We start from the raw sequence: 23708 nt of genomic DNA on the forward strand, positions 1-23708 counted from the left end.
ACCAAGAAAATGTTGACTAATTCCGGGTTACATCCTGTTTTACATGTACTTTTTGCTCATTGTAACTAGTAAGACCTCAATGCAGAGTATCAAACCTTAAAAAAAAAGAAAAAAAAAAGCCAAGCACTGACACAATTGTATTCATATACATTTATGCAAAAATGTTTAAAATGTTTTTCTTTTATGATTGTCTTTTTAAATAAAGTTTTTTTAAAAAGAATATATAGGGAAATATAATTGCTAAATGTTATGGCATAGGAAAATAGCTAATATATTTCAAAGTAAAATATTTTATACAAGATAGAATACTGTAAAAAATTATTGACAAATAGTGCATATGCAATTCCATTGACAGTGATTTTCACTTCATACACATTTCACAACTGACCAACCATGATAGAAATGTTATCTACAATTGAATATAAAGGTGTAATTTATTTTAGCTGTATAAAATTACGATATCTTATTTATGGAGCTGTAATGTTTCAATGAAACGTAACTGTAGAGAATGAAATGATAAATTGAAAATTATTATGTTTTTCTTCTGTATGTGTAATGCTTTACAAAGACTCATAAAATTATATTAAATTGTGAATTTTGTCCATATTTAGGAAAGTTTCCACAATAAGTTAAGGCAAAACTATTTTAAGCTCATAAATGTTTAACTGATAAATTCATTTTGAAATATTTTGTGTTTATTATTTATATAGCTAAAAACTAACTTGCATAAACATTTTAAAAAATAAGACATATATGATTTATACAGTATATATTAAAAATTGCTAGTACTAAATGTGTATTACACTTTAAATTTGCATGATTTGTTATCTTAGTGTTGTTCATATTTCTGGCTATTATAGCAAATCTTTCTCATGTAACAGAAGTATATAAACTAAATATAAATTGTTGGAATATGTCAGTCACTCGTGTATTTTTTTGCATTTATTTGGGTATTTTTCATGAAACTATACCCAGTGCCCTTTTTCATTTTTAGTTATGATGCCCAACAATAGAGAAGATATTAACGTTGACCAAGATAATGGACAAAGCATAAAAAAGTTCCAAAGGGATAATAAAGGTAAAATGATTTTGGCTTATTTCATATGTGTTTGAAGATCAGACACTAACTTAATACTGCAGTAGTGTATAACTTATTGGTATTTATCCAAGTCAGAGTAAATTAATGCTGGTTTTGGATAAATTCTTTTGATTGGGAAAATAGTTTGTACAGATTTTTGTTTGTCATTGTATATTGGAAATCAACCTTATATGTGTTAATGCATATGGTTAAAAAATTCACTCCATGCATTTTTAGTATGCCTTGTCAAGATTTATGTATTATATATATATATATATGTATATATATATGTATATATGTATTATATTTAAATTTTTAAAATAGAGTTTTATGACTCCCTATTTTAAATTTGCATTCACAAAACCTGAGGTGTTGTGATGGCAAAAGGCTGCTTTTATGTTTTCCAAATATTTTAAAGGCATATGCTAATTTGGGCATTTCAAATGAAATTTTACCAAGAAATCTGTTGAATAATTATTTGGGGTACAGATAAAAATTGCCTCAATCTCATTATTTGTAGAAGACAGGGAGTAAAGGAATTTCAAGTGAGTGATTCTCCCCCCTAAGTGAAAGCTAAGATAAAAAATAAAGGAGGATGTTTTGTTATAAGCTGTGCATTATTGCTGCTACATTGTGTAGTATAGTAGCTTATATACATATGTGTGTGTGTGTGTGTGTGTGTGTGTGTATTCACCAAAGATCTGTTTTTACTTTATACAAAGATACATTTTATATCTCTATTAAAATCTTCACATTATTCAGAACACAAGTTTCCATGTTATGAAACGTTGATGGAAAATTATCTCTTACTTCTGGAAACTGAACTTGCTTCATTATTACCTAGATGAGCATTTTTAGCTCTAATTTGGAAAAATGTTTGATTTTAATTTCAGTGATCCATGGTTGGTTTCCTTGCCACATGTTTAGTATTTTCTTAGCCAGATACTGAAAGACCATACTCTCTGGGACTGCGCCATGCAAATGATTGATTACAAAATAGTTGTCAGAACTTAACAAGTCAAGTTCAATATATTAGAGTGCTTAAACTGTTAGGTATGTAATGAAATTCCACTTAAAATGAAACTTTATTTCTAAAAGAACAATTTGTTCCCTAGACCACTTTTTAAAAACCAAATCAGATCTCTTCTAACACTGCGGGAACAGAATGATATAATCACATTAACTTATTTTGATAAAATAAAATTGATAGTATTTTTATTGCTTTAGAATGGTGCAGTAAACTCATTTGACTAAAATAATTTGGCCATATACTGATCAAGGTATTTACAGACAGTAGCAAACATGTCAAACTACATCTAAATTATAAGGAACAAGTTTATTTAAAAAAGTGACTTTTCATTTCAACTTCTACCCATTCTTTTTGTGATAGTAGGGCAAAAATGTATTTTTTTTTCTCAAGTAGACTTCAATTACTGAAAGGCAACAAGTTTCTGCGTAAGCCTCAACATTTATCAAGTATGACAAATAAGCAGTTTTTACAACTGGAGCAAGCATATGCTTTCACATCTGCTTTGAATAATATCATCATGATTTTAAAGATGATTTATATCTTTGTAAACTATAAAATGCCAACATTGCTATTATTAACAAAATTCTGAAAATGAAGAAATGCTGCTATTTTTCATGTAGCCTAATGATTTTTGCACTTTGCGAAACTATTAATACAGGTCTGAAAACATTATTTGAACTTTATGTGCATGTAAAGTTCTTGTGTCATGTGTTCTGGGATTTCCTTACACTGAAGTCTTGCAGACTGTATCTGAAATGACTCAACAAATGACAGTTTTTATTTGACTTAAATGTTCTAACTAAACTGACGATTCACAGAAATTGGGTGTTTGAATTTATCTTTCTGTAGACTTTGTAAATTATGTTAACCATGTAAAATGTGTGTTATAACATTGTGCCACATGGTTCCTCTAGTGGTGACCTCGTTGTCTCCTCATCTCTAAGATTCCTCATTAAAGAAAACCAGGAGGTTTTTAATTTAAAAATAATTCCAAACAAAATAATTTCTTAACATCATTAATGCTCTGATATATTCTTAAGCTGTTGAAAAGGTTGGTAATATGCAGTAGTAATCACTTCTATTTGGTTTAATATGTTGTATAATATAATGTTTTGATGTTCATTTTTTAGGACGACACATTTTGGTGGTGACATTATAAAAGCTCTTCATGTTATTTAAAATACTGAATATGAAGCAAAAAGAAAACTCTTTGGGGTTCTATGCAGTATAGCAACATTCTCATAACGCACTAATAATAAGGCTAGTTCCACAGATAGTGGGGAAATGAATGAATAGTATAAAAAAACATGGTATAGGCAAGGGGCAGGCAATACTTTACAGAGATCATTATACCGGTGATATATAAGGGAAAAACACATCTTCCTGACTAAAAGTCCTTAGTACTGAAAACAGATGTTAAGCTATATCCACATGTTGCTTGAAGCAATTATGGTGGATATTTGCTGTATATGGTTGCTTCTAAGATTTGGCGGCTTTCAGTAAATCATTATCAAAACAAATATAGATTGTTCTGGGTAAGTAGAATGGAAGAGTACATAGCTTAAAATTAAAACTTTAAATTCTTGGAAAAATTGTTCTTGTGAATATTTTGGACATTGTAAATTTTATATATTTTATTGTTATTTGTTCTCATATATTCCATCCGAATTGCAGTTTTCTATCCCTCCTCTCCTCTAAGTTTCTCCCCACAATATCCCCTCACTCCCAATCTACTCCTCACTTTACCTTCAGAAAAGTTCAGGACTCTCATGGATATCAAACAAACATGGCATGCCAAGTTGCAATAAGATTAGGCATCTCCTCTTATATTATGGCTGGGCAAGAAAAGCCAGTAGGAGAAAAAAGGGCTGCCAAAAGCAGGCAAGAGTCAGCTTCATTTCAGCTGTCAAGCATCACACAAATCACAGAAACACCCAATCATAAAATATATGACAGGTTTAGGTAAGACCCAGGGAGTCTCTCTGATTATCTCTTCAATCTTTGTAAGCTTCTATTAGCCCAGGTTATTTGATTTTATGGTTTTTCTTATGGTGTCTTTGACACATCTTCTTCTGACAATCCTTTCTCCCCCTCTTGAAGAGGATTCCCCAGGCTCAATCTATTTCTTTGGCTATGAGTCTATGCATTTGTTTCTATCAGTTGCTAGATAAGCTTCTCTAATGGTGATTTGCCACACTTCGGTCTATACGTATAAAATTGTATCATGAAGAATCATTTTATTAACTTATTTTTGTCTTGGTATGTTTGGTTCCATTCTAGGTATCTGGGATCTATAAACTGTGGTAGTTGGCCATTCAGGAGTGTCAAGGCTGAGCTCCTTCTCATGGATGACATGGGTCTAAGGCTGGACAGTCATTGCTTGGCCTCTCCTAAAATCTCTATGCCACATTTACCCCATCACATCTTGTAGGCAGAACACATTATAGGTTAAAGGTTTTATTCCTGGGTTGGTGCTCCAATCACTCTACTGGAAATGATACATGGTTTCGGGAAATGGCCCATTCAGGCTGCATATGCCCCATTATTAGGGATCTTAGCTAGCATCAATGTAATAAATGTCTGGGAAATTCACAAAACTAGATTTCTACCTTGCCCCTGAAATGCAATTCAATTCTGAGTATCTCTTCCAGTACTCTTCCCTCCCCCATAATATTTGATCCATTCTATTTTCATTCCCACATGCCCCCAATCTGCTTGAACTACATTATTTCTGCTTCCCAGGGGTCTTTATGCTTCCCCCCTTGAACCTTCAACATTATTTAGCCTCTCTGGGTCTGTGGATTGTAGGATGATTAAATTTACAACTAACATTGACTTATAAGTGAGTACATACCGTATTTATCTATTTAAATCCAAGTCACATCATCCAGGTTGTTTTCTTTTTCCTTGTTGTATATACTTGTATGCAAATTTCATGATGCTATTTCATTCTTTCTTTTTTATGAAGATTTGTTTATTTATATTATGTACACTGTATCTCTCTTCAGATACAACAGAAAAGGATGTTAAGTGCCATTACAGATTGTTGGTTGTAAGGAATTGAACATGTGGTTCCTGGGAATTGAACTCAGGACCTCTGGAAGAGTAGTCATTACTCTTAGCTGCTGATCCATCTCTCCATTCCTCTTTCTTTTCTTCTTTTTAATAGCTGAATAATACTACATTATGTAAATATTCCATATTCTATTTATCTACTACTCAGTGGAGGTATATCTAGGTCATTTCTAGTTTCTGGATATTATGAACATAGATGAACAAGTGTCCTTGTAGTGGATGGAGCATTCTTTGAGTATGTGCCCAGGACTGGTACCCAGTTTGCTGAGAAACCACTATATTGTTTTCCGAAGTGGTTGTACAAGTTTGCACTCTTAAAAACATAGAGGAGTATTCTACTTGCTACATATTCTGAACAAATTGAGGTGTCACTTGTGGTTTTGATCCTAGCCATTTTGACCGGTATAAGTTAGAATCTCATGATTGCATTTCCTTTATGTCTAAGGATGTTGAACATTTTCTATGTGTTTTATTTTTCTTAGTTAGGGTTTTATTGCTGTGAAGAGATACCATGACCAAGGCAAGTCTTATAAATAACAGCATTTAATTGAGGCTAGCTTACAGGTTCTAGGCAGGCATGGTACAGGAGGAGCTGAGAGTTCTACATCTTCATCCAAAGGAAGCCAGGAACAGACTAAGCATCCTCAGAAAGCTAGGAGGAATGTCTCCAAGCCCATCCCCAGAGTGGCACACTTCCTCCAACAAGGCCACACCTCCTATTAGTGAAACTCCCTGGGCCAAGCATATGCAAGCCATCACACCTCACAATTAAAGTACAAAACTGTTAAAATAAATAGGGGATTTCATTGACAGAATATATAGATTGGATATATATATATATATATATATATATATATATATAATTGAACAACTTTATTTTAAAAAACAAAGATAAATGTACAAATTTTAAGCATTTTTGAATAAAAGTATATGAATATATTTTTGTCAGTGCTTGGCTTTTTTTAAGGTTTGATAGTGTGCATTAAGATCTTACTAGTTACAATGAGCATAAAGTACATGTAAAACAGGATGTAACTCGGAAATAGTCAAAGTTTTCTTAGTATGTAAGCATTAAGCATAATGTTTTTTTTTTTCCTTTTTCTTTTCTTTTCTTTTTTTTTTCTTTTCTTGAACTTCACATAGTCTGTGAGTTGTTTCTGGGGTGTTCAGAGCTTTCTGGGGTTAGTATCCATTTATCAATGACTACATATTATGTCTGTTATTTTGTGACTTCTATGTGTTTCTTGGTCACTTGAGATTACACTGTTGAGAATTCTTTGTTTAGGTCTCAATCTCATTGTTTTTTTTTAATTTTGCCTTTTCTATTTTTGATGATTTTTATTGGATATTCTCTGTATTTACATTTTAAATGTTATCCCATTTCCTCCCACTCCCACCTCCCTTTTCCCTTCATTTCATTCCATCAAGGTGCTCCCCCTTTCATCCTTCCTCTCCAACCCCAACACTGAGAGAACGTGCCTTCACTGGACCAAAGGCCTCTTCTCCCATGGATGCTAGCCAATGCCATTCTCTGCTACATATGCAACTGGAACCATGTCAACCTCAATTTTTAATTGGATTGTTTGTTTTTTGGTTTCTAGTTTCTTGAATTATTTATATATTTTAGATATTAGCCCTAGGTCAAATGTAGTATTAGTGAAAGTATTTTCTCATTCTCTAGACTGACATTGTTTTCTTATTGAAAGTGTCCTTTGCCATATAGAAGCTTTTGAGTTTCTGGAGGTTCCATTTATTGATTGTCAGTCTTAGTGCCTGAGCCATTAGTGTTTTATTCAAAAAGTTGCCTCCTGTATAAATGAGTTCTAGGTGAGGTCAGAACTTTCTCTTTGGTCAGGTTCAGTGTATCTGGTTTTAGGTCAAGGTTTTTAATCCACTTGGACTTGAGTTTTATGGGGAGATAGATATGGTTCTATTTGCATTCTTCTACATGTAGACTCACAATTAGACCAGCAGAATTTTTGAAGTTACTTTTTCCCCCAATGTATAATTTTGACTTATTTACCAAAAATCAGGTGTCTATAAGGGTGTGTGTGGACTTATGATTTCAATTAGATTCCATTGATTGATTTGACTGTTGCTATACCAGTACCACACAGTTTTTATGACTAGCTTTGTAGTAGAATTTACTATCATGGATGGTGAAACCTCTAGAAGTTCTATTACTATATAAGATAGTTATATCCTGGGTCCTTTTGTTTTTTCATGAGACTTCCCATTTTTAGATCTTCAAAAGTTTTCTTCAATTCCTTCTCCTGTTTGTGTTTTTTTTTTCTTGTCTTTCTTTAATGTACTTATAAATTTTTTCCATTGTTTGTGTTTTCCAAGATCTCTTTAAGATATTCATTTTCTCCATAAGGACCTCTGATGTTATTTTACAATATTTGTTTTAAGGTATTCTTCTTATGCTTCAACTCTGTTGGGCTATCCAGGGCTTTCTGAAGTAGGCTAGCTGGGCTCTCTCATTGTGCCCTATAGACCTGGTTTCTGTTTATTATGTTTTACACTGTCCTTTAGTAATCCAGATTTGAGCTAATTATGGTTTAGCATCCTGATTTCTTAAATTATGGATGGATGGATTTTTTTTTTTTTTTTTTTTTTTTTTGTTTTTAACCTTGGTTTCTGTTTCTTTGGTATTGCCCTTCGGGTCCTAGAGTTTTAGGGTTCTGAGAACTGGCACAGCTTCTGGGGTTATGAGTATTGGCATGGCCTTTGTGGTTTCAGGTACCCCTGTGATAGGGCTTCTGGGGTTCTGTGTATCAACATGTCCTCTGAGGTTCCGGATCCTGTTTAACCCCCAGTAATGTATATTGTCTTCTGAAGGAATTGAGGGCCTGGAGTTCTGGGTACCTGAGTCTCCTCTGGTAGTGCAGGGAGCTTCTGCTTGAGTTGTGGTCTGGGATAGGAAGATGTTGGAAGGGTGTGGTTTTGCGAACAGCTGATTGAGCTTTAAGATGTATTGGCAAACAATGTGCAGGAACATTTCTGGGGCTCTGAGTACTTGCAATGCCTCTAGGATAGTATGAGACTTCTGCCATAGTTGCCAGGAGACAAGGGAGGGATGCCTTTCTGTGTGTTTTAATATTGCATAGTCACAAAATTTGTCACTGGCATGTTAATAGGAATTATAGTATGCCTATAATTAAATTTATAGATAATATTTATACTATATTATGTAACAATTAATAAACATTTTCTGTTTAAGTTTCCACTGATTTCGTTCATTCAGCGAAAATATCTTTTGACATTCACATTATATTTGAAAAGTTAAACATTTTATTTTCAAACATCAAACTTGGGTTTGCTTTTTATTATAATATAAAAATATTAAGCTTATATATTAAACTTATAAACCGCTAATTTACTGAGACTTCCTTATTAGGTATATCTTCTAAAAAGAATGTTTTGTTACTTATGCTTTGTAGATTTTTACTTTCTTTTATGCTCATAATATACTGTGTAGGATTTTTCATTATTCACTGTATTGAAGTGGAAAGGCTTCTCTGATTAACGTATTCAGTGGTGCTCATCTATGGACAAACATATATTTAGGGAACAGCTCAGTGCTATGTCAATTTATGTAACCAACAAAATTAAGTGCTTACTTGGGATGTATGATTTCCCTGACCATAGGTTTTTATTTTTGTTTTTTTTGTTTTTTTTTTTTTTTAGCAGATTTACAGTACTAGATATAGAGTCCCATCTCTGGAATAAGTCTTAAATTTAACTGCAGGACAGATAGCTATTCTCATAAAAGCTATCTCACGATTGCATATAAATAGGCATGTTTCTGTGGCTGGTTGGTACTGCACTTCATAAGTTTCCCAGCAAGATAAGGCTGTTGATGTCTTTTCTCACCAGCAATCTGAGCAGCAGTTTCCAATGCTATAAAGCTAGCTAGCAGAGAGGAGCTTTCATCCCAGATAAGTTCCAGCTTGATTTCTTAACACCATGCAAGCAAGATATGAATTATCCAAAGCAACATAAACTTCCCATTATATTTTGTTCAGCAACCATGAGAAATGTTTATACTACACGATGTTCAGAGAGCCTCTAGGGCCATTCTGATGAGTAACTTAAAAAGTCATGTGTATCCAGAATTAAAGTTTTCTATAAATTACCCACAATTATAGGAGGAGATTTTTCCCAACCATACGGGTATAGTCTTACACATTTTAAATATAAATTGTTGTTTAACTTTGGTTATAAAATAATAGGTTTCCCTATGGTTTTTTACATACTGTTTTCATTTTAGAAAACTTCTACAACCCTTTCATCATCTCTATTTACCTACTCACTCCCTGCTTAAAACTTGCAGCTCATAATATTTCCTATCACAAATTTCATCTTACCTATGTTTTACTGTATTTCACTTCTCTGAGGCAGCCACCTCCAAAATGATCACTTTCTATATATCTGGCCATTATAGTGACCCTAGATTGAACACACAAAATTAAATATTTAAATTTATGATCCTCATATGCAATATGATATAGTCACTATAAAAATCTCTTTGAAGCTAGAAATAGCATTACCACTACTAATTTTCTATATATATATTATGCCCAAAGAACTTTATACTGCACTACTGAGATACTCAGAGATTAATGTTTTGGGAGTATCTATTCACAATAGCTACAAATAGAATTAGCTGTTGTAGCCATCAAGTGATGAATCGATAATGAAATTATAAAATTTTGTATGAATTTATAAATTTTGTATGTGAATGAATAGAACTGAACACAGAAATAGAGGATGTGGTAACCCCATCTACAACATAATTCATCTACGTCCGTATTATAGAGCTTGCTAATATTTTATTTGGAATTTTGTACTTATGAAAGGTAGGGATTTTGGCTTATAGTATTATCTTATATTTCATATATTTTTATATTTGGTACAAAGAGATTCATTTCAAAACTACATACTGAAACTGAATATATTTAATTTATTAATTATTGATTTTTGGAATTATCTACTTGATATCTTTGGTCATGGTTTGCTTACATTTAAGTTTTAATTATATCTTTTAATTGAAATAAATTTATATCACTTTTTCCTTTCACTTCATCCCTCAACATCCTTCCAGAGACCCTCTTTCTAATTCATTATATGTCCTCCTATTTGTAAGTTCATAGATTCTTTCTCTTTGGTTATATTGTGTACATATATGTGTGTATGCACAAATATATAAATATAACATGCTGAGTCCATTTTTGTTGTGTATATACGGTTTCAGAGCTGACCACTCTGCATTGGACAACTTATAAGGGCTCTCTTATACAGCAGTTATTTGTTGCCTGTACTTCTTTGCCTAGTGGTGGGATCAAAAGTGGGGCTTGGAATAGAAGTAGCAAGATACAAAGGATATGAAGTGAAAAGTAGAATAGCACAGAGAAGAGAGGGAAGTGCATAAAAAAGGATGAAGAAGGATTGGAAACAAATAAAATCAGTTGTTTGATAAAGCTACTAAGAGTTATGTTATTTACCAAACTTGTACATACTACATATGTGTGTGTGTGTGTGTGTGTGTGTGTGTGTGTGTGTGTGTGTATTAAAATAAGTTAAGCTACTTGGGCTATCAATGTTCTATGAAAAGAATCATAGACTACAAAAATCTTTGGTAGCAGTCATGATAAACCACTATTCAAAGAGTTGTTTAGGGTAATCAAAAATGATTCCCAAAACAATGGATAATATTGATATAGACATTACTCCCCTTTATAGGTTGAGGGTGGGCCTCTCTTGCTGAATATGATAAATACTTAGGACAGAGGATTCAAATAGCTTGAACTGAATATGATTGAAAGGCTCCTGTGTTCTAGCTTTCATAGTTCAAGAACATATTATGAAAATTGTTCTAAATAGTTGTATCTAGTGTCAATACCTATGAATCACAACAATTATTGGCATAGCAAAATATGAATAATGGTAGTGGCACTCATGTCTATTTATGTATAGACATTTTATCAAGGGGCATTTTTTAAGCTTGAATTCATGTTCTTCTAACTATAGAATTCCCCTGACTCAGTTTCATATTTTACAAGTTTTAATAGCATGCAACTTTGTAAGAATTACTCTATTTTCATCAAGCTCCTTGGGTTGATGTGTTTGTCAAGGTTTCAAATGTTCTCACCTTGCTCTTAGTATATGAAAGACCTTTATAAGTGCCTCAATTTAGAGGTGGATATTGTTTGAACTTTCCTTTTCTCTTTTGATCAATATAGAAAAAGCTTTTAAATTTTATTGATTATTTTCAAAGAAGTATCTTTGATTTGCATTTAATATTTCCCTGAGTAAAGTATCACTGATTTCTGTCTTTATTCTTATTTTTTTTTTCTTTCTATATGATTCACTTTTTAGTACAATTTATTTTACTATCTTATGGGGGAATTAGATATCCAATTTTTTTGTATTAGTATATATTTTTATATAAATTAAGTTCTATTTTTTTTCAGAAATGAGTCATTGAGTTTCACCGTGGTAGTCACTTTGCAATAAGATACCAAAAATGTCTACAACAAACATTATAAAATTATTTACAACTTAATTTACCTTTTTGCTAAAGAAGTTTCAGTTCATGGCTATTTGCTTATGGTGTTACTGGGTCTATGTATAGGCAAAACATCAATAAAAATAACATGTTATAGAATACTGAACTCATGGAATATAGGAAGCCCAGACAGTAGGAAGCCTGAACCAAGATACTATGGTTTCAAAAGCACACCGCTAGTAATCTGACTTTTTTCTAAGAGGCATCACTTCGTAAAATTTTTATTAGTTACAAATGATGATATCAGCTATGGGGTGCAACACATGAGACATTATTTAAGATCTAAGCCACTGCCATGCAGTTTTTATCACAAACAGAACACCAATGGCTTATGCCCTAAGATCAAGAATCAACAAATGGGACCTCATGAAATTGCAAAGCTTCTGTAAGGCAAAGGGAACTGACAAAAGGACAAAGCGGCAACCAACAGATTGTGAAAAGATCTTTACCAATCTTATATCTGATAGAGGGCTAATATCCAGTATATGCAAAGAACTCAACAAGTTAGACACTAGAGAATCAAAGCTAAACAAAAAATTCTCAACTGAGGAATATCAAATTTCTATAGGTGCTGAGAAGCACCTATAGAAACGCTCAACATCATGCCTAGTCATCAGGGAAATGCAAATCAACTCAACCCTGAGATTCCCTCTCATACCAGTAGAAATGGCTAAGCGCAAAAACTCAGGTGACAGCAGACCACCTCGTGAGAATGTTGAGAAAGAAACTCCTCCACTGTTGGTGGTGTTGTAAGCTGGTACAACCACTCTGGAAATTAGTCTGGCAGTTTCTCAGAAATTGGACATAGTACTACCTGAAGACCCAGCTATACAACTCCTAGGCATATACCAAAAACAAGCTCTTACCACTTCTAGGCATACACCCAAAAGAAGCTCCAACATCCAACAAGGAAATATGTTTGACCAGGTTCATGGCAGCCTTATTTTATAATATCCAGAAGCTGGAAAGAACCCGGATGTCCTTCAGTAGATGAATGGATAAAAATATTGTGGTACACTTACACAATGGAGTACTACTCAGCTATCAGAAACAATGACTTTATGAAATTCCTAGGCCAATAAATGGAACATGAGTGAGGGTAACCCATTCACAAAAGAACACTCTTTGTTTGTATTCTCTGAGAAGTGGATACTAGCCGAAAAGGCTTGGAATAACCATGAAACGATTCACAGAAATTATGAAGCTCAAAGAAAAGCAATGACAGAATGTGGATGCCTCAGTCCTTAGAAGGGAGAACAAAACACTCATGGGAGGAAATAATGTGGAAAAATAGAGGAGCAGTGATTGAAGAAAAGATTATTTTGGGACTCCCTCACCTGTGGATCCATCCCATATGCAGCCACTAAACCCACACACTACTACTGATGTTAAGTAGTGCTTACTGGCAGGAATCTGATATGGATGTCTCCTCAGAGGCCCTGCCAGAGCAGTACTGATATAGGGGAGGATGCTTGGAGCTACCCATTGGCCTGAACATTGGGACCCCAGTGACCGAGCTAGAGAAAGGACTGAAGAAAGTTGAAAGAGTCTGCAACCCCATGGGAAGAACAAAATTATCAACTAACCAAACCCACCACAGCTCCCAGTGACTAAAACCCCCCAAAATGAGCACATATGGAGAGACCCATGGTTCTAGGTGCATATGCAGCAGAGGATAGTGTTCTCTGACATCAATTGGAGGAGGGGCCTCAGTGAAGGCTGATCTTCCCATTGTAGGGGTATGCCAAGGTGTTGAGTGGGGAGAGAGTAGTTGGAAGAGGTAGCACCTTCATTACCTTCATTACCTCATGGAGGTAATGGAAGGGGGAGGGGCTATGGAACTGGGGGGAAAGTGAATAATATCTGAAATGTAAATACAGAGAATATAAAAACGCATTAAGCTACTACATTTTACTTCTTTTGCTCCGGGGTCACCATCAATTTCTTGCCAAAATGCATTCAGTCCATTTCTCAAACTCTGAACTGTTTCAGCTTTACTATCCAGTCCACTATTAAAGCTTTTTTCAGTGAAAGTCATTTCACAATTAAAAGATACATTGATAAAGGGTAAACGCTATCATTAGAAGATAAACTTGAAAAATATTGTTCTTCCTATGGCGTCGCAAACCCCATCATCTCTTTCAGTCCTTCCCCTAACTTCTCCAGTGGGGTTGTCATGCTCAGTCCAATGTTTGGCTGTGTGCATCCACCTCTGTATTCGTCAGACTCTGCCAGATCCTCTCTGGGGACAGGTATACCAGGGTCTTTGTCAGCAAGTGCTTTTTGCCATCAGCAATATATGGGTTTGGTGTCTGCAAATAGGATGGATCCCCAGGTGTGGCAATCTCTGGATAGCTTTTCCTTCCATCTCTGCTCCATTCTTTGTCCCTGTATTTTGGTTAGACAGGAGCAATTCTGGGTTAAAAGTTTTGAGAAGGATGGGTGGCCCCATCACTCAACTGGGGACCTTGACAGATGGCTTGATGCTCCAGCATAGAGGAATGCTAGGGTGGTGAGCCTGGAGTGGGTGGAGGGGATTCACCCTCATAGAAGCAGGGGCTGGGTGGGATGGGGGTGTGTGTAGGAGGAACCAGGAAGGAACATTCGAAATGTAAATAAATAAAATAACCTATACAATTTTAAAAGAAAATTGAAAAATAGGGAAACATCATAGATAAATTGGACCAAACTCAATAGTGTGATGATTAAATCCTGTAACTCCATTTCTGTATCCCAAGCATGGGATAGAATTATGTAAGTTCATACACTTTGGAATAACAATCCCTACATGCTCTTGCTGACTTCAGCCTCTCTGACTCCTCACTTATGTGGGTTTTACACACTCTCTGCAGTTTTGACAGATTGTTTTAGTTTTAGTACCTCAAGCCTACCTTAATGCTTAAGCATCAGAATTATTGTTTACTGCATTGCAACAAGACCTTGGCTGGCATTTCATTTTTTCCTTCAGTGTTTCAAGAGACATTTCTCACAAATGTAATTTTTGGATTCAGAAAATTCCCAAGCCAAGTACCATGTATACAATGCCAGGATCTACCATGGAATACTTAAATAGCTGGGTTTCTTTCGGACATAGTTACAGTAGCTTCTGATTCTTGTAAACAGAAGGAAACATTTGTGGAGATGCTGTTCCATATTGGCCTGTGCAGCCTCTATTCTCAAGAAAAGTTTCACAATTTTAAACATTTGACTTTTTGATAGGTGATACCTTCCCACTTAATGAGATGCCATCAAAACTCATGTACTATTCCCTGGTACTATGTAACTTATTTGTGCAACAGTGCTCCTTTCTTTGTCAACTGCACCTACCTTGGCCTGAACTATATATTTATGAATTGTCTTTTCTAGCCAAGTTGAGATTATTTTGCTCTAAATTCTCAGTGTAAATTTGATTAAACAGCCAACATTTTCCATGCCACTGTATGAATGCTGTGCTGTTTTGAAAATTGCACTGGCTGAATGATAATATATTATTATATTTGCCTCTCTATCCATTACTTATTATCTATTATATGCAATGTTGCTTTAAGTATTTTTGTAGATTTTTTTCTGATGAATTATACTTTAACATATCTTATACATACAACTGGGAATGGAATTTATGGGTCTTATGTTAACTCAATGTGATAATTACTTGAAACACTACCACATTATAGGGTTTTTTTGGACACTTTTATTAGAAATATGTGCAGATTCTAAATTTTGCCATTCTTGTCAGCTCTTACTATTGTCTATTATTTATCATTTTATTAATAACAGATGGGTATGTGTGAGCTTATCTCATTGGAATTTTGACTTGGGTTCCTGATAAAGATTGAAGTATCATTTCTTGTACTTTTGGTACTCCTGCACATCTTTAAAGAAATATTTGCTTAAAATTTTTATTTTTAAACTTGGGTAGTTTTATTTCAAAAATTAGATGTTGAAGTTATTTACATAGTATTTTTAGTTATAAGATTCTTTTCAGAAGTAATCTTAAAATATCTCACTTCACTTTATTGATTTTTTTTATTTTTTCAAAATATTGTTTAACGAAAAAAATACGCTGATAGAGATCACTACTTCTGTGAAGTATCAGAATCCTTTATAAGAAACCATTCCCAGAATATAGATTACTCCATTTTCTCTAAGTGTTATAACATTAAGACTTACACTTAGATTTAAGATCCTTTTTGAATTATTGTATTTGCTGATGGCTGGCTAGTCTACTGATTTCATTCTTTTGCATACAGATATCCAATTGTCCCAGCACCATTTGTTGAACACTTTTCTTCACTGGATTGAGTTGGCACCATTATCAAAAAAATCACTTCACCATCAAAGTAAGGGTTGATTTCTTGACTGAATTTTATCCTAAGATCTATATCTATTCTTATGCTAGTTTTACTGTGTCTTGAGCACTGTATCTTTATAGAAAGATTTATAATTGGGAAATGTGAATCCATTTTTAAGTCAGGGTTGTTTTGGATAGTTTTGGATTATATATATATTTCTATGAGAATTCTAGAGTCAGTTTCAACACTGATTTCTGCTGAAAGGCCTGTTAAAATTTCAATAAGGTTAATGTTGTTGATGACATTTTTTTTGAGTTTTCCCATCTTAATATTACATATTGTGCTTCATGAATGCAAGATGACTCTTTTTTTCTTACAAATTTATTTATTTATTTATTTATTTATTTATTTATTTAAACTTAATTTTAAAAAACAAAGATAAAATTTTAAACATTTTTGCATGAATGTATACAAATACAATTGTGTCAGTGCTTGGCTTTTTTTTTTTTTCTTTTTTTTCTTTTTTTTTTTTTTTACAGTGAGCAAAAAGTACATGTAAAACAGGGTGTAACCCGGAATTTGTCAATGTGTTTTTGCTGAGTAAGGATTGAGCATGACATTTTTTTTTTGTTTTTGTTTTGTTTTCTTTTTTTTTCTTTTTTTTCTTGAACTTCACACAGTCTGTGAGCTGTTTCTGGGGCAGTCTGAGCCTCTGGAGTTAGCATCCCAATATCAGTGACTGCATATTATGTCTGTTCTTTTGTGACTGGGTTATCTCACTCAGGATTATATTCTCTAGATGCAACTATTTTCTTAAGAATTTGCTTAAGTCATTAGAATCTCTTTAGGTCATCTTAAATGTATTTTCTGGATTTCACCACATATCTTATACATAACTATAGTTGATTCTTAATTCTTAACTAGTTTTTAGCCAATTGTAAATGGAATCCTTTATTAATCAAATTCCAGATATTTCACTGTTACTTTATAGAAATACCAATATTTTTTCTAAATTGATTTTTTCACCTTTTTGAACATTACTACATTTGAACATACTACATTCTATGGTTCATATTTTGAGAAACACAAATACTCATTCCTCAAAGTGGTTCCATAATTTTGCATTTCCTACCACCAGTGTACAGAGTTTCTGATGATCTTATATTGCTTCTGTATCAATAACCATTTTTTCACCATTTTCAAAATACCCGACAGAAACGGCTTTATTGAGGTTTATTTTAGCTCAATATTACAGGATATTTCAGGCAATGATGGAAGAAAAATCAAGAAGACCATAAGAATTTAGCCTGTCTGCCAGATTATGTGACAGCAAGTGACCTAATGTCAACCAACTAGGAAACATAGGTTAGGACCATAATTTTAAGTGAGTATAATTTTCAAGGGATTTTCTTTACAGGCTTTTGTTTGCCAGCAAGGCCTAATATCTCTAAAGTTCTATAACTTCCCAAAACTGTGACACTAACTAAAACCTAGCACTCAAAACATGAGCCTATATGGTATATTCCAGATTCAAATCATAATATTGTCAACATTTGCTATATTTTAATTACACATGTTCAACGAAGTATGGCATGTTTACATTTCACTGTTCAATAATATAGAATATAATTTTATTTATCCATTAGTCATTTCTGTCTTCCCTGCAGAAATTTCTATTTGATTTCTTGTTTTTTGTTTCTTATTTAATTTTTTGCTTTTACTTTTTAAAATTTTTCTATTGTGTTGTCTTATTTAATATATTATGGAAAGTAAAACCATATCAGGTTTTAAAATAGATTCACCTATTTTTTAAGTAAATATACACAGTATTGTTAAAATGTATTTTTTCAAATCAATGCATAGACAATTATACATATAATTATACATATAATTATACATTATAAATATACATATATAATGAATGTATAAACAATTATTGGAATTATAAACCATTCCAATAAATCATCGGAATCCTTTTTTTGTTTGTTTTGTTTTGTTTTGTTTTTTTCTTGGACTTCACACTTTCTGTGAGTTTTTCTGGGGCACTTGGAGCCTCTGGGTTTAGCATCCCAGTATCAGTGACTGCATATTATGTCTGTTCTTTTGTGACTGGGTTATCTCACTCAGGATGATATTCTCTAGATGCAGCCATTTTCTTAAGTATTTGTGATCTCCTACTCACCAGTCCTAGATTCACCTATTTAATTACACTGTTGATTGGGTAGTTTCTCATAAAAATTTTATTATTTTTATATTTTTATAATCTAGTCATTATCCCCCTCCTAGTCTTCACTCCCACAGTTCCTCAGCCCATTTTTTGCCCCCCCCCCAACGTCTCCAAGAGGATTTCCCCTTCCACCTCCTTGCCAGGTCTCCTTACTCTCGGGGACCACATGTTTTTTCCCACTGAGTCTAGACCAGGTAGACCTCTGCTGTATACCTGTTAGGAACCTCAGACCGCTCCTGTATTCTGCCTGGTTGCTGGATCAGTATCAGAGATATCAGGGGTTCAGGTTAGTTGAGACTGCCGGTCTTCCTGAGAGATTGCTCGCATCTTCAAATTATTCTGGCCTTTCCCTAATTCAACCACAGGGGTCCCCAACTTCAGTCCATTTATTGGGAGTAATCATCTGCATCTATCTCAGCCAGCTGCAGGAAAGCCATGCTAGGCTCCTGTCTATAAGCACAACATAGCATCAGTAATAGTGTCAGGCCTTCAAGTTTCCCTTCGAGATGGATCTCAAGCTGAGCAGGTCACTGGACCACCTTTACTTCAGGCACTTCTCTAATTTTGTCCCTGAAGTTCTTTTAGACAGGAACAATTCTGGGTCAGAAATTATGAATGTGGGATGGTAGGTAACCCCGTCCCTTCACTTGATGCCCTGTCTTTCTATTAGAGGTTGACTCTGAATTCCTTCTCCCCACTGTTGGGCATTTCTTCTAAGGTGAGTGCTGAGAGTCTCCTATCTCCCAGGTTTCTGGTACTTTCTAAAGATTCCCTCTACCTCCCACCCTCAAAGGTTGCATATTTCTATTCATTCTGCTAGGTTCTCTCCTGTCTCCTGACTCCCATACCTGCTCATATTCCCTTTTTGCCCTCCCTCTCCCCACTTCCACTCAGATTCCTCCCTTACTCTGCTTCATGTGATTGCTTTCTTCTCCCTCCCTAGTGGGATTGAAATATCCATACTTGGGCCATTCTTCTTGCAAACATTCTTGAGTTCTGTGGATTGAATCACAGGTATTCTGTATTTTTTTTGCTAATATACATTTAATAAGTGAGTACATACCAGGTAATTTTCTTTGTCTTTACTTGGTTATTTGAACTCTTGATGTCATATTTGAAAAATTATTGCTAAGCTCAGTTTTCTCCATATTCTTTCCAGAACATTTGTAAATATTTTATTTGAATTTTGAGTCTATTTCAAAGGAAAAATATACCAAGATAAACTCTCAATTCTGAGCATCTTTCTTATAATATCTATATTATATCAATTATTAGTGGAAATTAATGAAAACACAGTGGTTGAAATATAAATGTATTTATTATATAGATTATAATCAATAAATAATATATGTGATAATAGATCAAAGATTACATAAGTAATATAATATGATAATGCTGCTAAACCCCAAATCAGTAATTCATATGGGAATTATGAAACAAAAATAAAAATAAAATTACAGTTTTTATGTTACTAGTATTCTAAGGATTATAACTTGCATCATTATTATCAAATACAATAAACATTTTAATAAACTGGGTTTATTTGCCTTGTGTTTTTATGTTCTGGGAGGTTAATTTTGTAAGAAATTTTGGAGCCTTCCCTCAGGATGGTCACAGATAACAAAAAATATTACCAAATAAATTATTGCATTCTTCAAATAGGTATTTGTTTTCTGTGACTTTACTGTATTGTGTAATTTTATGTATAATATACATACATACATACATATATATATATATATATATATATATATATATATATATATATATAGTGCTTCCCATTTATTTTTATTTAATGCTAAAAGAAAAAGAGATAAAGGTACTATAAGTCTGACAAAATGAACGTCGGTGATAATCTCTATAGCATGGTTTTAAAATAGAATGTTGACAGCTAATATTACACTTATTTCAGTAGACATTGAGTTTCATCATATATAGAAAAATTATCAGCTTCAACTTTAAAAAAAAAGAAAAATCAAAGGTTAAAAGGTAGCACACTTTCAAAATACTTGGCCAGGGAAAGGTATATCATTAACTCTAGAGTGAGGCCACAGGAAAGACACTAACTCTTACTTGTTAAATTCTATAAACTGTTAAAGTAGAAAGAGATAGCCTGAAGACCCCATCCACCGAGCACTAAAGTCCCAGCTGGAGTAGTGTTGGGAATCTTTCTTAGAAACATATTGTGTTACTGGAGGCTTCAGACATTAAGGAAGTAAGTATGTTTTTGACTGGATTTGTTTTTTCGAAGTTTGTATTGTTTTAGCAAAAGTAGTAAGGATAGTTTATTTTTGTTTTTTCATAAATAGTTTTGTTTATTTCCACTTTACTTCTGATTAATACGGATTCCATTCTTCAGCTTACTCTGGAACTCTTTCTGCTATGATGTTAATTACTCAGTGCAAGATGGAAGATGGTTAAGGCTTTGAATTTAGGTTCTTGTCTTGTGAAGGTCTTTTCTAGGAGGTATCTAAAGGGAATCCAAGAAGTCTCATGAAAATTCTTCTTTTTTTGATATTTAGTTAGTGGTTTAGTCATTTTATTCAAGAATTCCAAAGTGTGTAGAAATTATTCAAACTATTAAATTGAAGATGAATCTTTTGTAAAGTTCACTATATTTTAATTTTCTTTCTTAAGGTTTTAAGGTCTAAGTGTTTTTGTTAATTTCATTTGATTAAATGTCATGATCCAAATCTGTCATTCTTTGTAGAAAAAAAAAAAAGTCTTGGAGGTCATTCTAGGTTGGATAATTTTCCACAGTATCTAGAATTCTTGGGAGAATGACTTTAAGGGAATACAGGTTGTGAAATTTAATATATATTTAATAGGTATTTTTAATTGACATGACTAATACTATTTAAATCTAGAATACTTGAATCTGATACCCCAGCAGTTGTTAGATGGCTTCTAAAGTTTGAAGAAAAGTACTAAATTGTTTTATAGGAAGAATTAAAGAGATATGAGGGAAGAAATAGCAGAGCCTTCCCCAGTCTATTGACAGGATGGCTTGTGAGTGGAGATAAGGAGGAGTCCATGGAGGCAAGTCAGGTGTGGTGCTCAAAGGAGTTGTGCAGCCCTCATCAAATAGCAATCACGTTGCTTCTTTATTCATACAGGTCTCATAGAACACAGAATAATGAATATCCAAGAAGTACAAATTATATTCCCTTGAATTCAGGCATGTATTTTCGTTTTCATTACATGATTAAGGTTACAAGTTCAGTCACAATTAGAAAGTATAAATGGAAAAGATTTTATTTTTATTATCACCCCTATAACTCCAATTGCAAAAATATCTCCATCAAAGCAAATCACATTATATGATGGCCTTCTTTTAAGTTGAAATTATTTGCAGTTTTAAAGCTCTTCAGAAAAAATAGAAAATATTAAATTTTTTAATAGCAAATACTTATACCTAAACTCATTTTGCTATAATATTTCATCACCTACACTATAAAGTTATAAAAACTTTATTTTTAGTTGTGAGCCTAGCCTGTAATGACTGAGCCATATCTCCAGGCCCTTGAATATGTGATGGCACAATGCCCCAGTGTTGGAGAATGCCAGGGCAAGGGGAAGTGGAAAGGAGTGGGTAGGTGGGGAAACACTGTCTGAAAGGCAAGGGGGGGGGGTGGGATGAGGGGATTCCAGAGGGGAAACAGTGAAAGGGGATAGTAATTGAAATAAGTTAAAAAAAAACATCCAGTTAAATATTTTTTTTTTTAAAAGAAAAGGTTATTTTGTCAGTATGTCTTATTTACTGAGTTCTATTCCTACACAGGTGTCCCTATCTTTAAAGTACATTACCCTAGAGCTCTGGGCATATTACAAAGGGAGGCCTTGAATCTGTAACCTATTTTCATAATCAGTCAGAGTTTGTCAGTTGCCTGTTTACTTTGCACCAATTACACTGTTTGAGTTTGCTTAGGGGTGGACACTTCAAGAAGATTCTGGAGTTTTGGCCTCATTATCTGTGATTATCATAATCGCGGGGGCCTAAGGACACCTTCCAAAAGGGCCAGAGAATGCCCCATTTTCATAAAAACAGAGAGGAAAGGAAGTCCCCAAGAATGTAACACCCAGAGACCAAGACCAAAACCTAAAAGTGCAATTGCAGCATTTGATTCACCTTTGTTGCAACTGTGCCACACAGCTGTGCTGGCTCAGTGGCTTTTGCCTTTTCCAGGGGATTTAGACTTGTCAAAGAATGAAGGAAGTAAAGAAAAGGAAGCCCATAGTATTGAAAAGTCAAAACTCAAAAAGTTTGCAAATATTCAGTAATTTGTTAGCAATGGTTCAGTGCAATACAAAACGGCCCTGGTAAGACAAGAGAAAGCCTTGACCCAAATGTAAGAATAGTAAATATGTGAGTTATGCTAAAAAAAAAAAAATGTACATGTGGCAACAAAACTAAACCAACACACTTTTTTAAAAGTTTAAAGTATAAGTACATATTTTTCTCTTTCCATTACTCTTTATAACTCATCCCATGTCTACTGTCTCTAACCTCATATTTTCCCCCTTACTTCCATTTATATTTTCATACGTGTTTTAGTTAATTATTATTGCAGACACATGTGCGTAAAAATACACTCTGTCCAGATCATTTAGTGCTCTTTGAATGTAAGATTTGCAGAGCTGAACACTTAACATGGATAGCCAATTGGGGATGGTTATTCTCCCTCTGTATATATTATTTGCCTATAGATAGTTGCCTAAAGTGGGACCCAATTTGATTTCCCATTCTCACTCTAGCATATCTATTTCTGTTGTCATCTTTAAGGTCTTTTCTAGACAGGTGTATTTCTGAGAAATGGGTGTGCCATTCCTGTTATAGATGACATAATTTCACATCAAACTTTCAGGACCATGGACTCTTTAAATTTTTACAGTACCATTTTCTTGAGGTTTTCTGAGCCTTAAGACTTGGAGTGGTGGTATAGATGTAGTCACTAGATGTAGGTACCCAATGATTATTTATTTTCAGAATTTTGGCCAGTTTTTCTTTCTGTAACAGTCCCTGTTGTAAGGAAAAGGTATTCTTAATTAAGCATGAGGGTGATACTTATCTATGGATTTAAGTATTAGTATTTAGAAGAAATATAATAAGAAATTATGCTGGTCTAGTAAAGTGGCAATAATAGGGTATCTTCTTAGATATATGCCATCATTAGTCCCAAGTAGTTGGCTAGACTTTTAGAAGCAAGATGATGTCCTGTTTTTATAGGTATTCAGCTAGTTAGAATTATTTTTATTAATCATTTAATATGTTTATATTTCAAATAATCTCCCACTTCCTGGTTGCCACTCCATTCCCCCTCCTACTCCCTTTTTCCTCAATGAGGGTGCTCTTCCAGAAACTCATCCACCCTGCTTCACTGTCTGCAGAGGGGAGTAAAAATCAGAGGAACCCCTGAATTGGAGTTACAGTCAGT

At 33.8% G+C, this 23708-nt stretch overlaps 1 protein-coding gene across 1 annotated transcript in view; it reads left to right on the forward strand.

The window, feature by feature from the left end:
* The window catches only part of DACH2 (dachshund family transcription factor 2), a gene marked incomplete at both ends in the record, with an annotated part of 540251 nt that overhangs the window by 455849 nt on the left and 60694 nt on the right, over nt 1-23708 (forward strand). Inside the window, one exon of the mRNA XM_080910121.1 lies at nt 995-1078. Within this exon, the coding sequence (XP_080766247.1) occupies nt 995-1078 (84 nt within the window). The remainder of the gene's footprint in view (nt 1-994; nt 1079-23708) is intronic.

This window comes from Micromys minutus (genome assembly GCF_963924665.1).
Source record: "Micromys minutus genome assembly, chromosome: X".
Taxonomy (NCBI): Eukaryota; Metazoa; Chordata; class Mammalia; order Rodentia; family Muridae; genus Micromys; species Micromys minutus.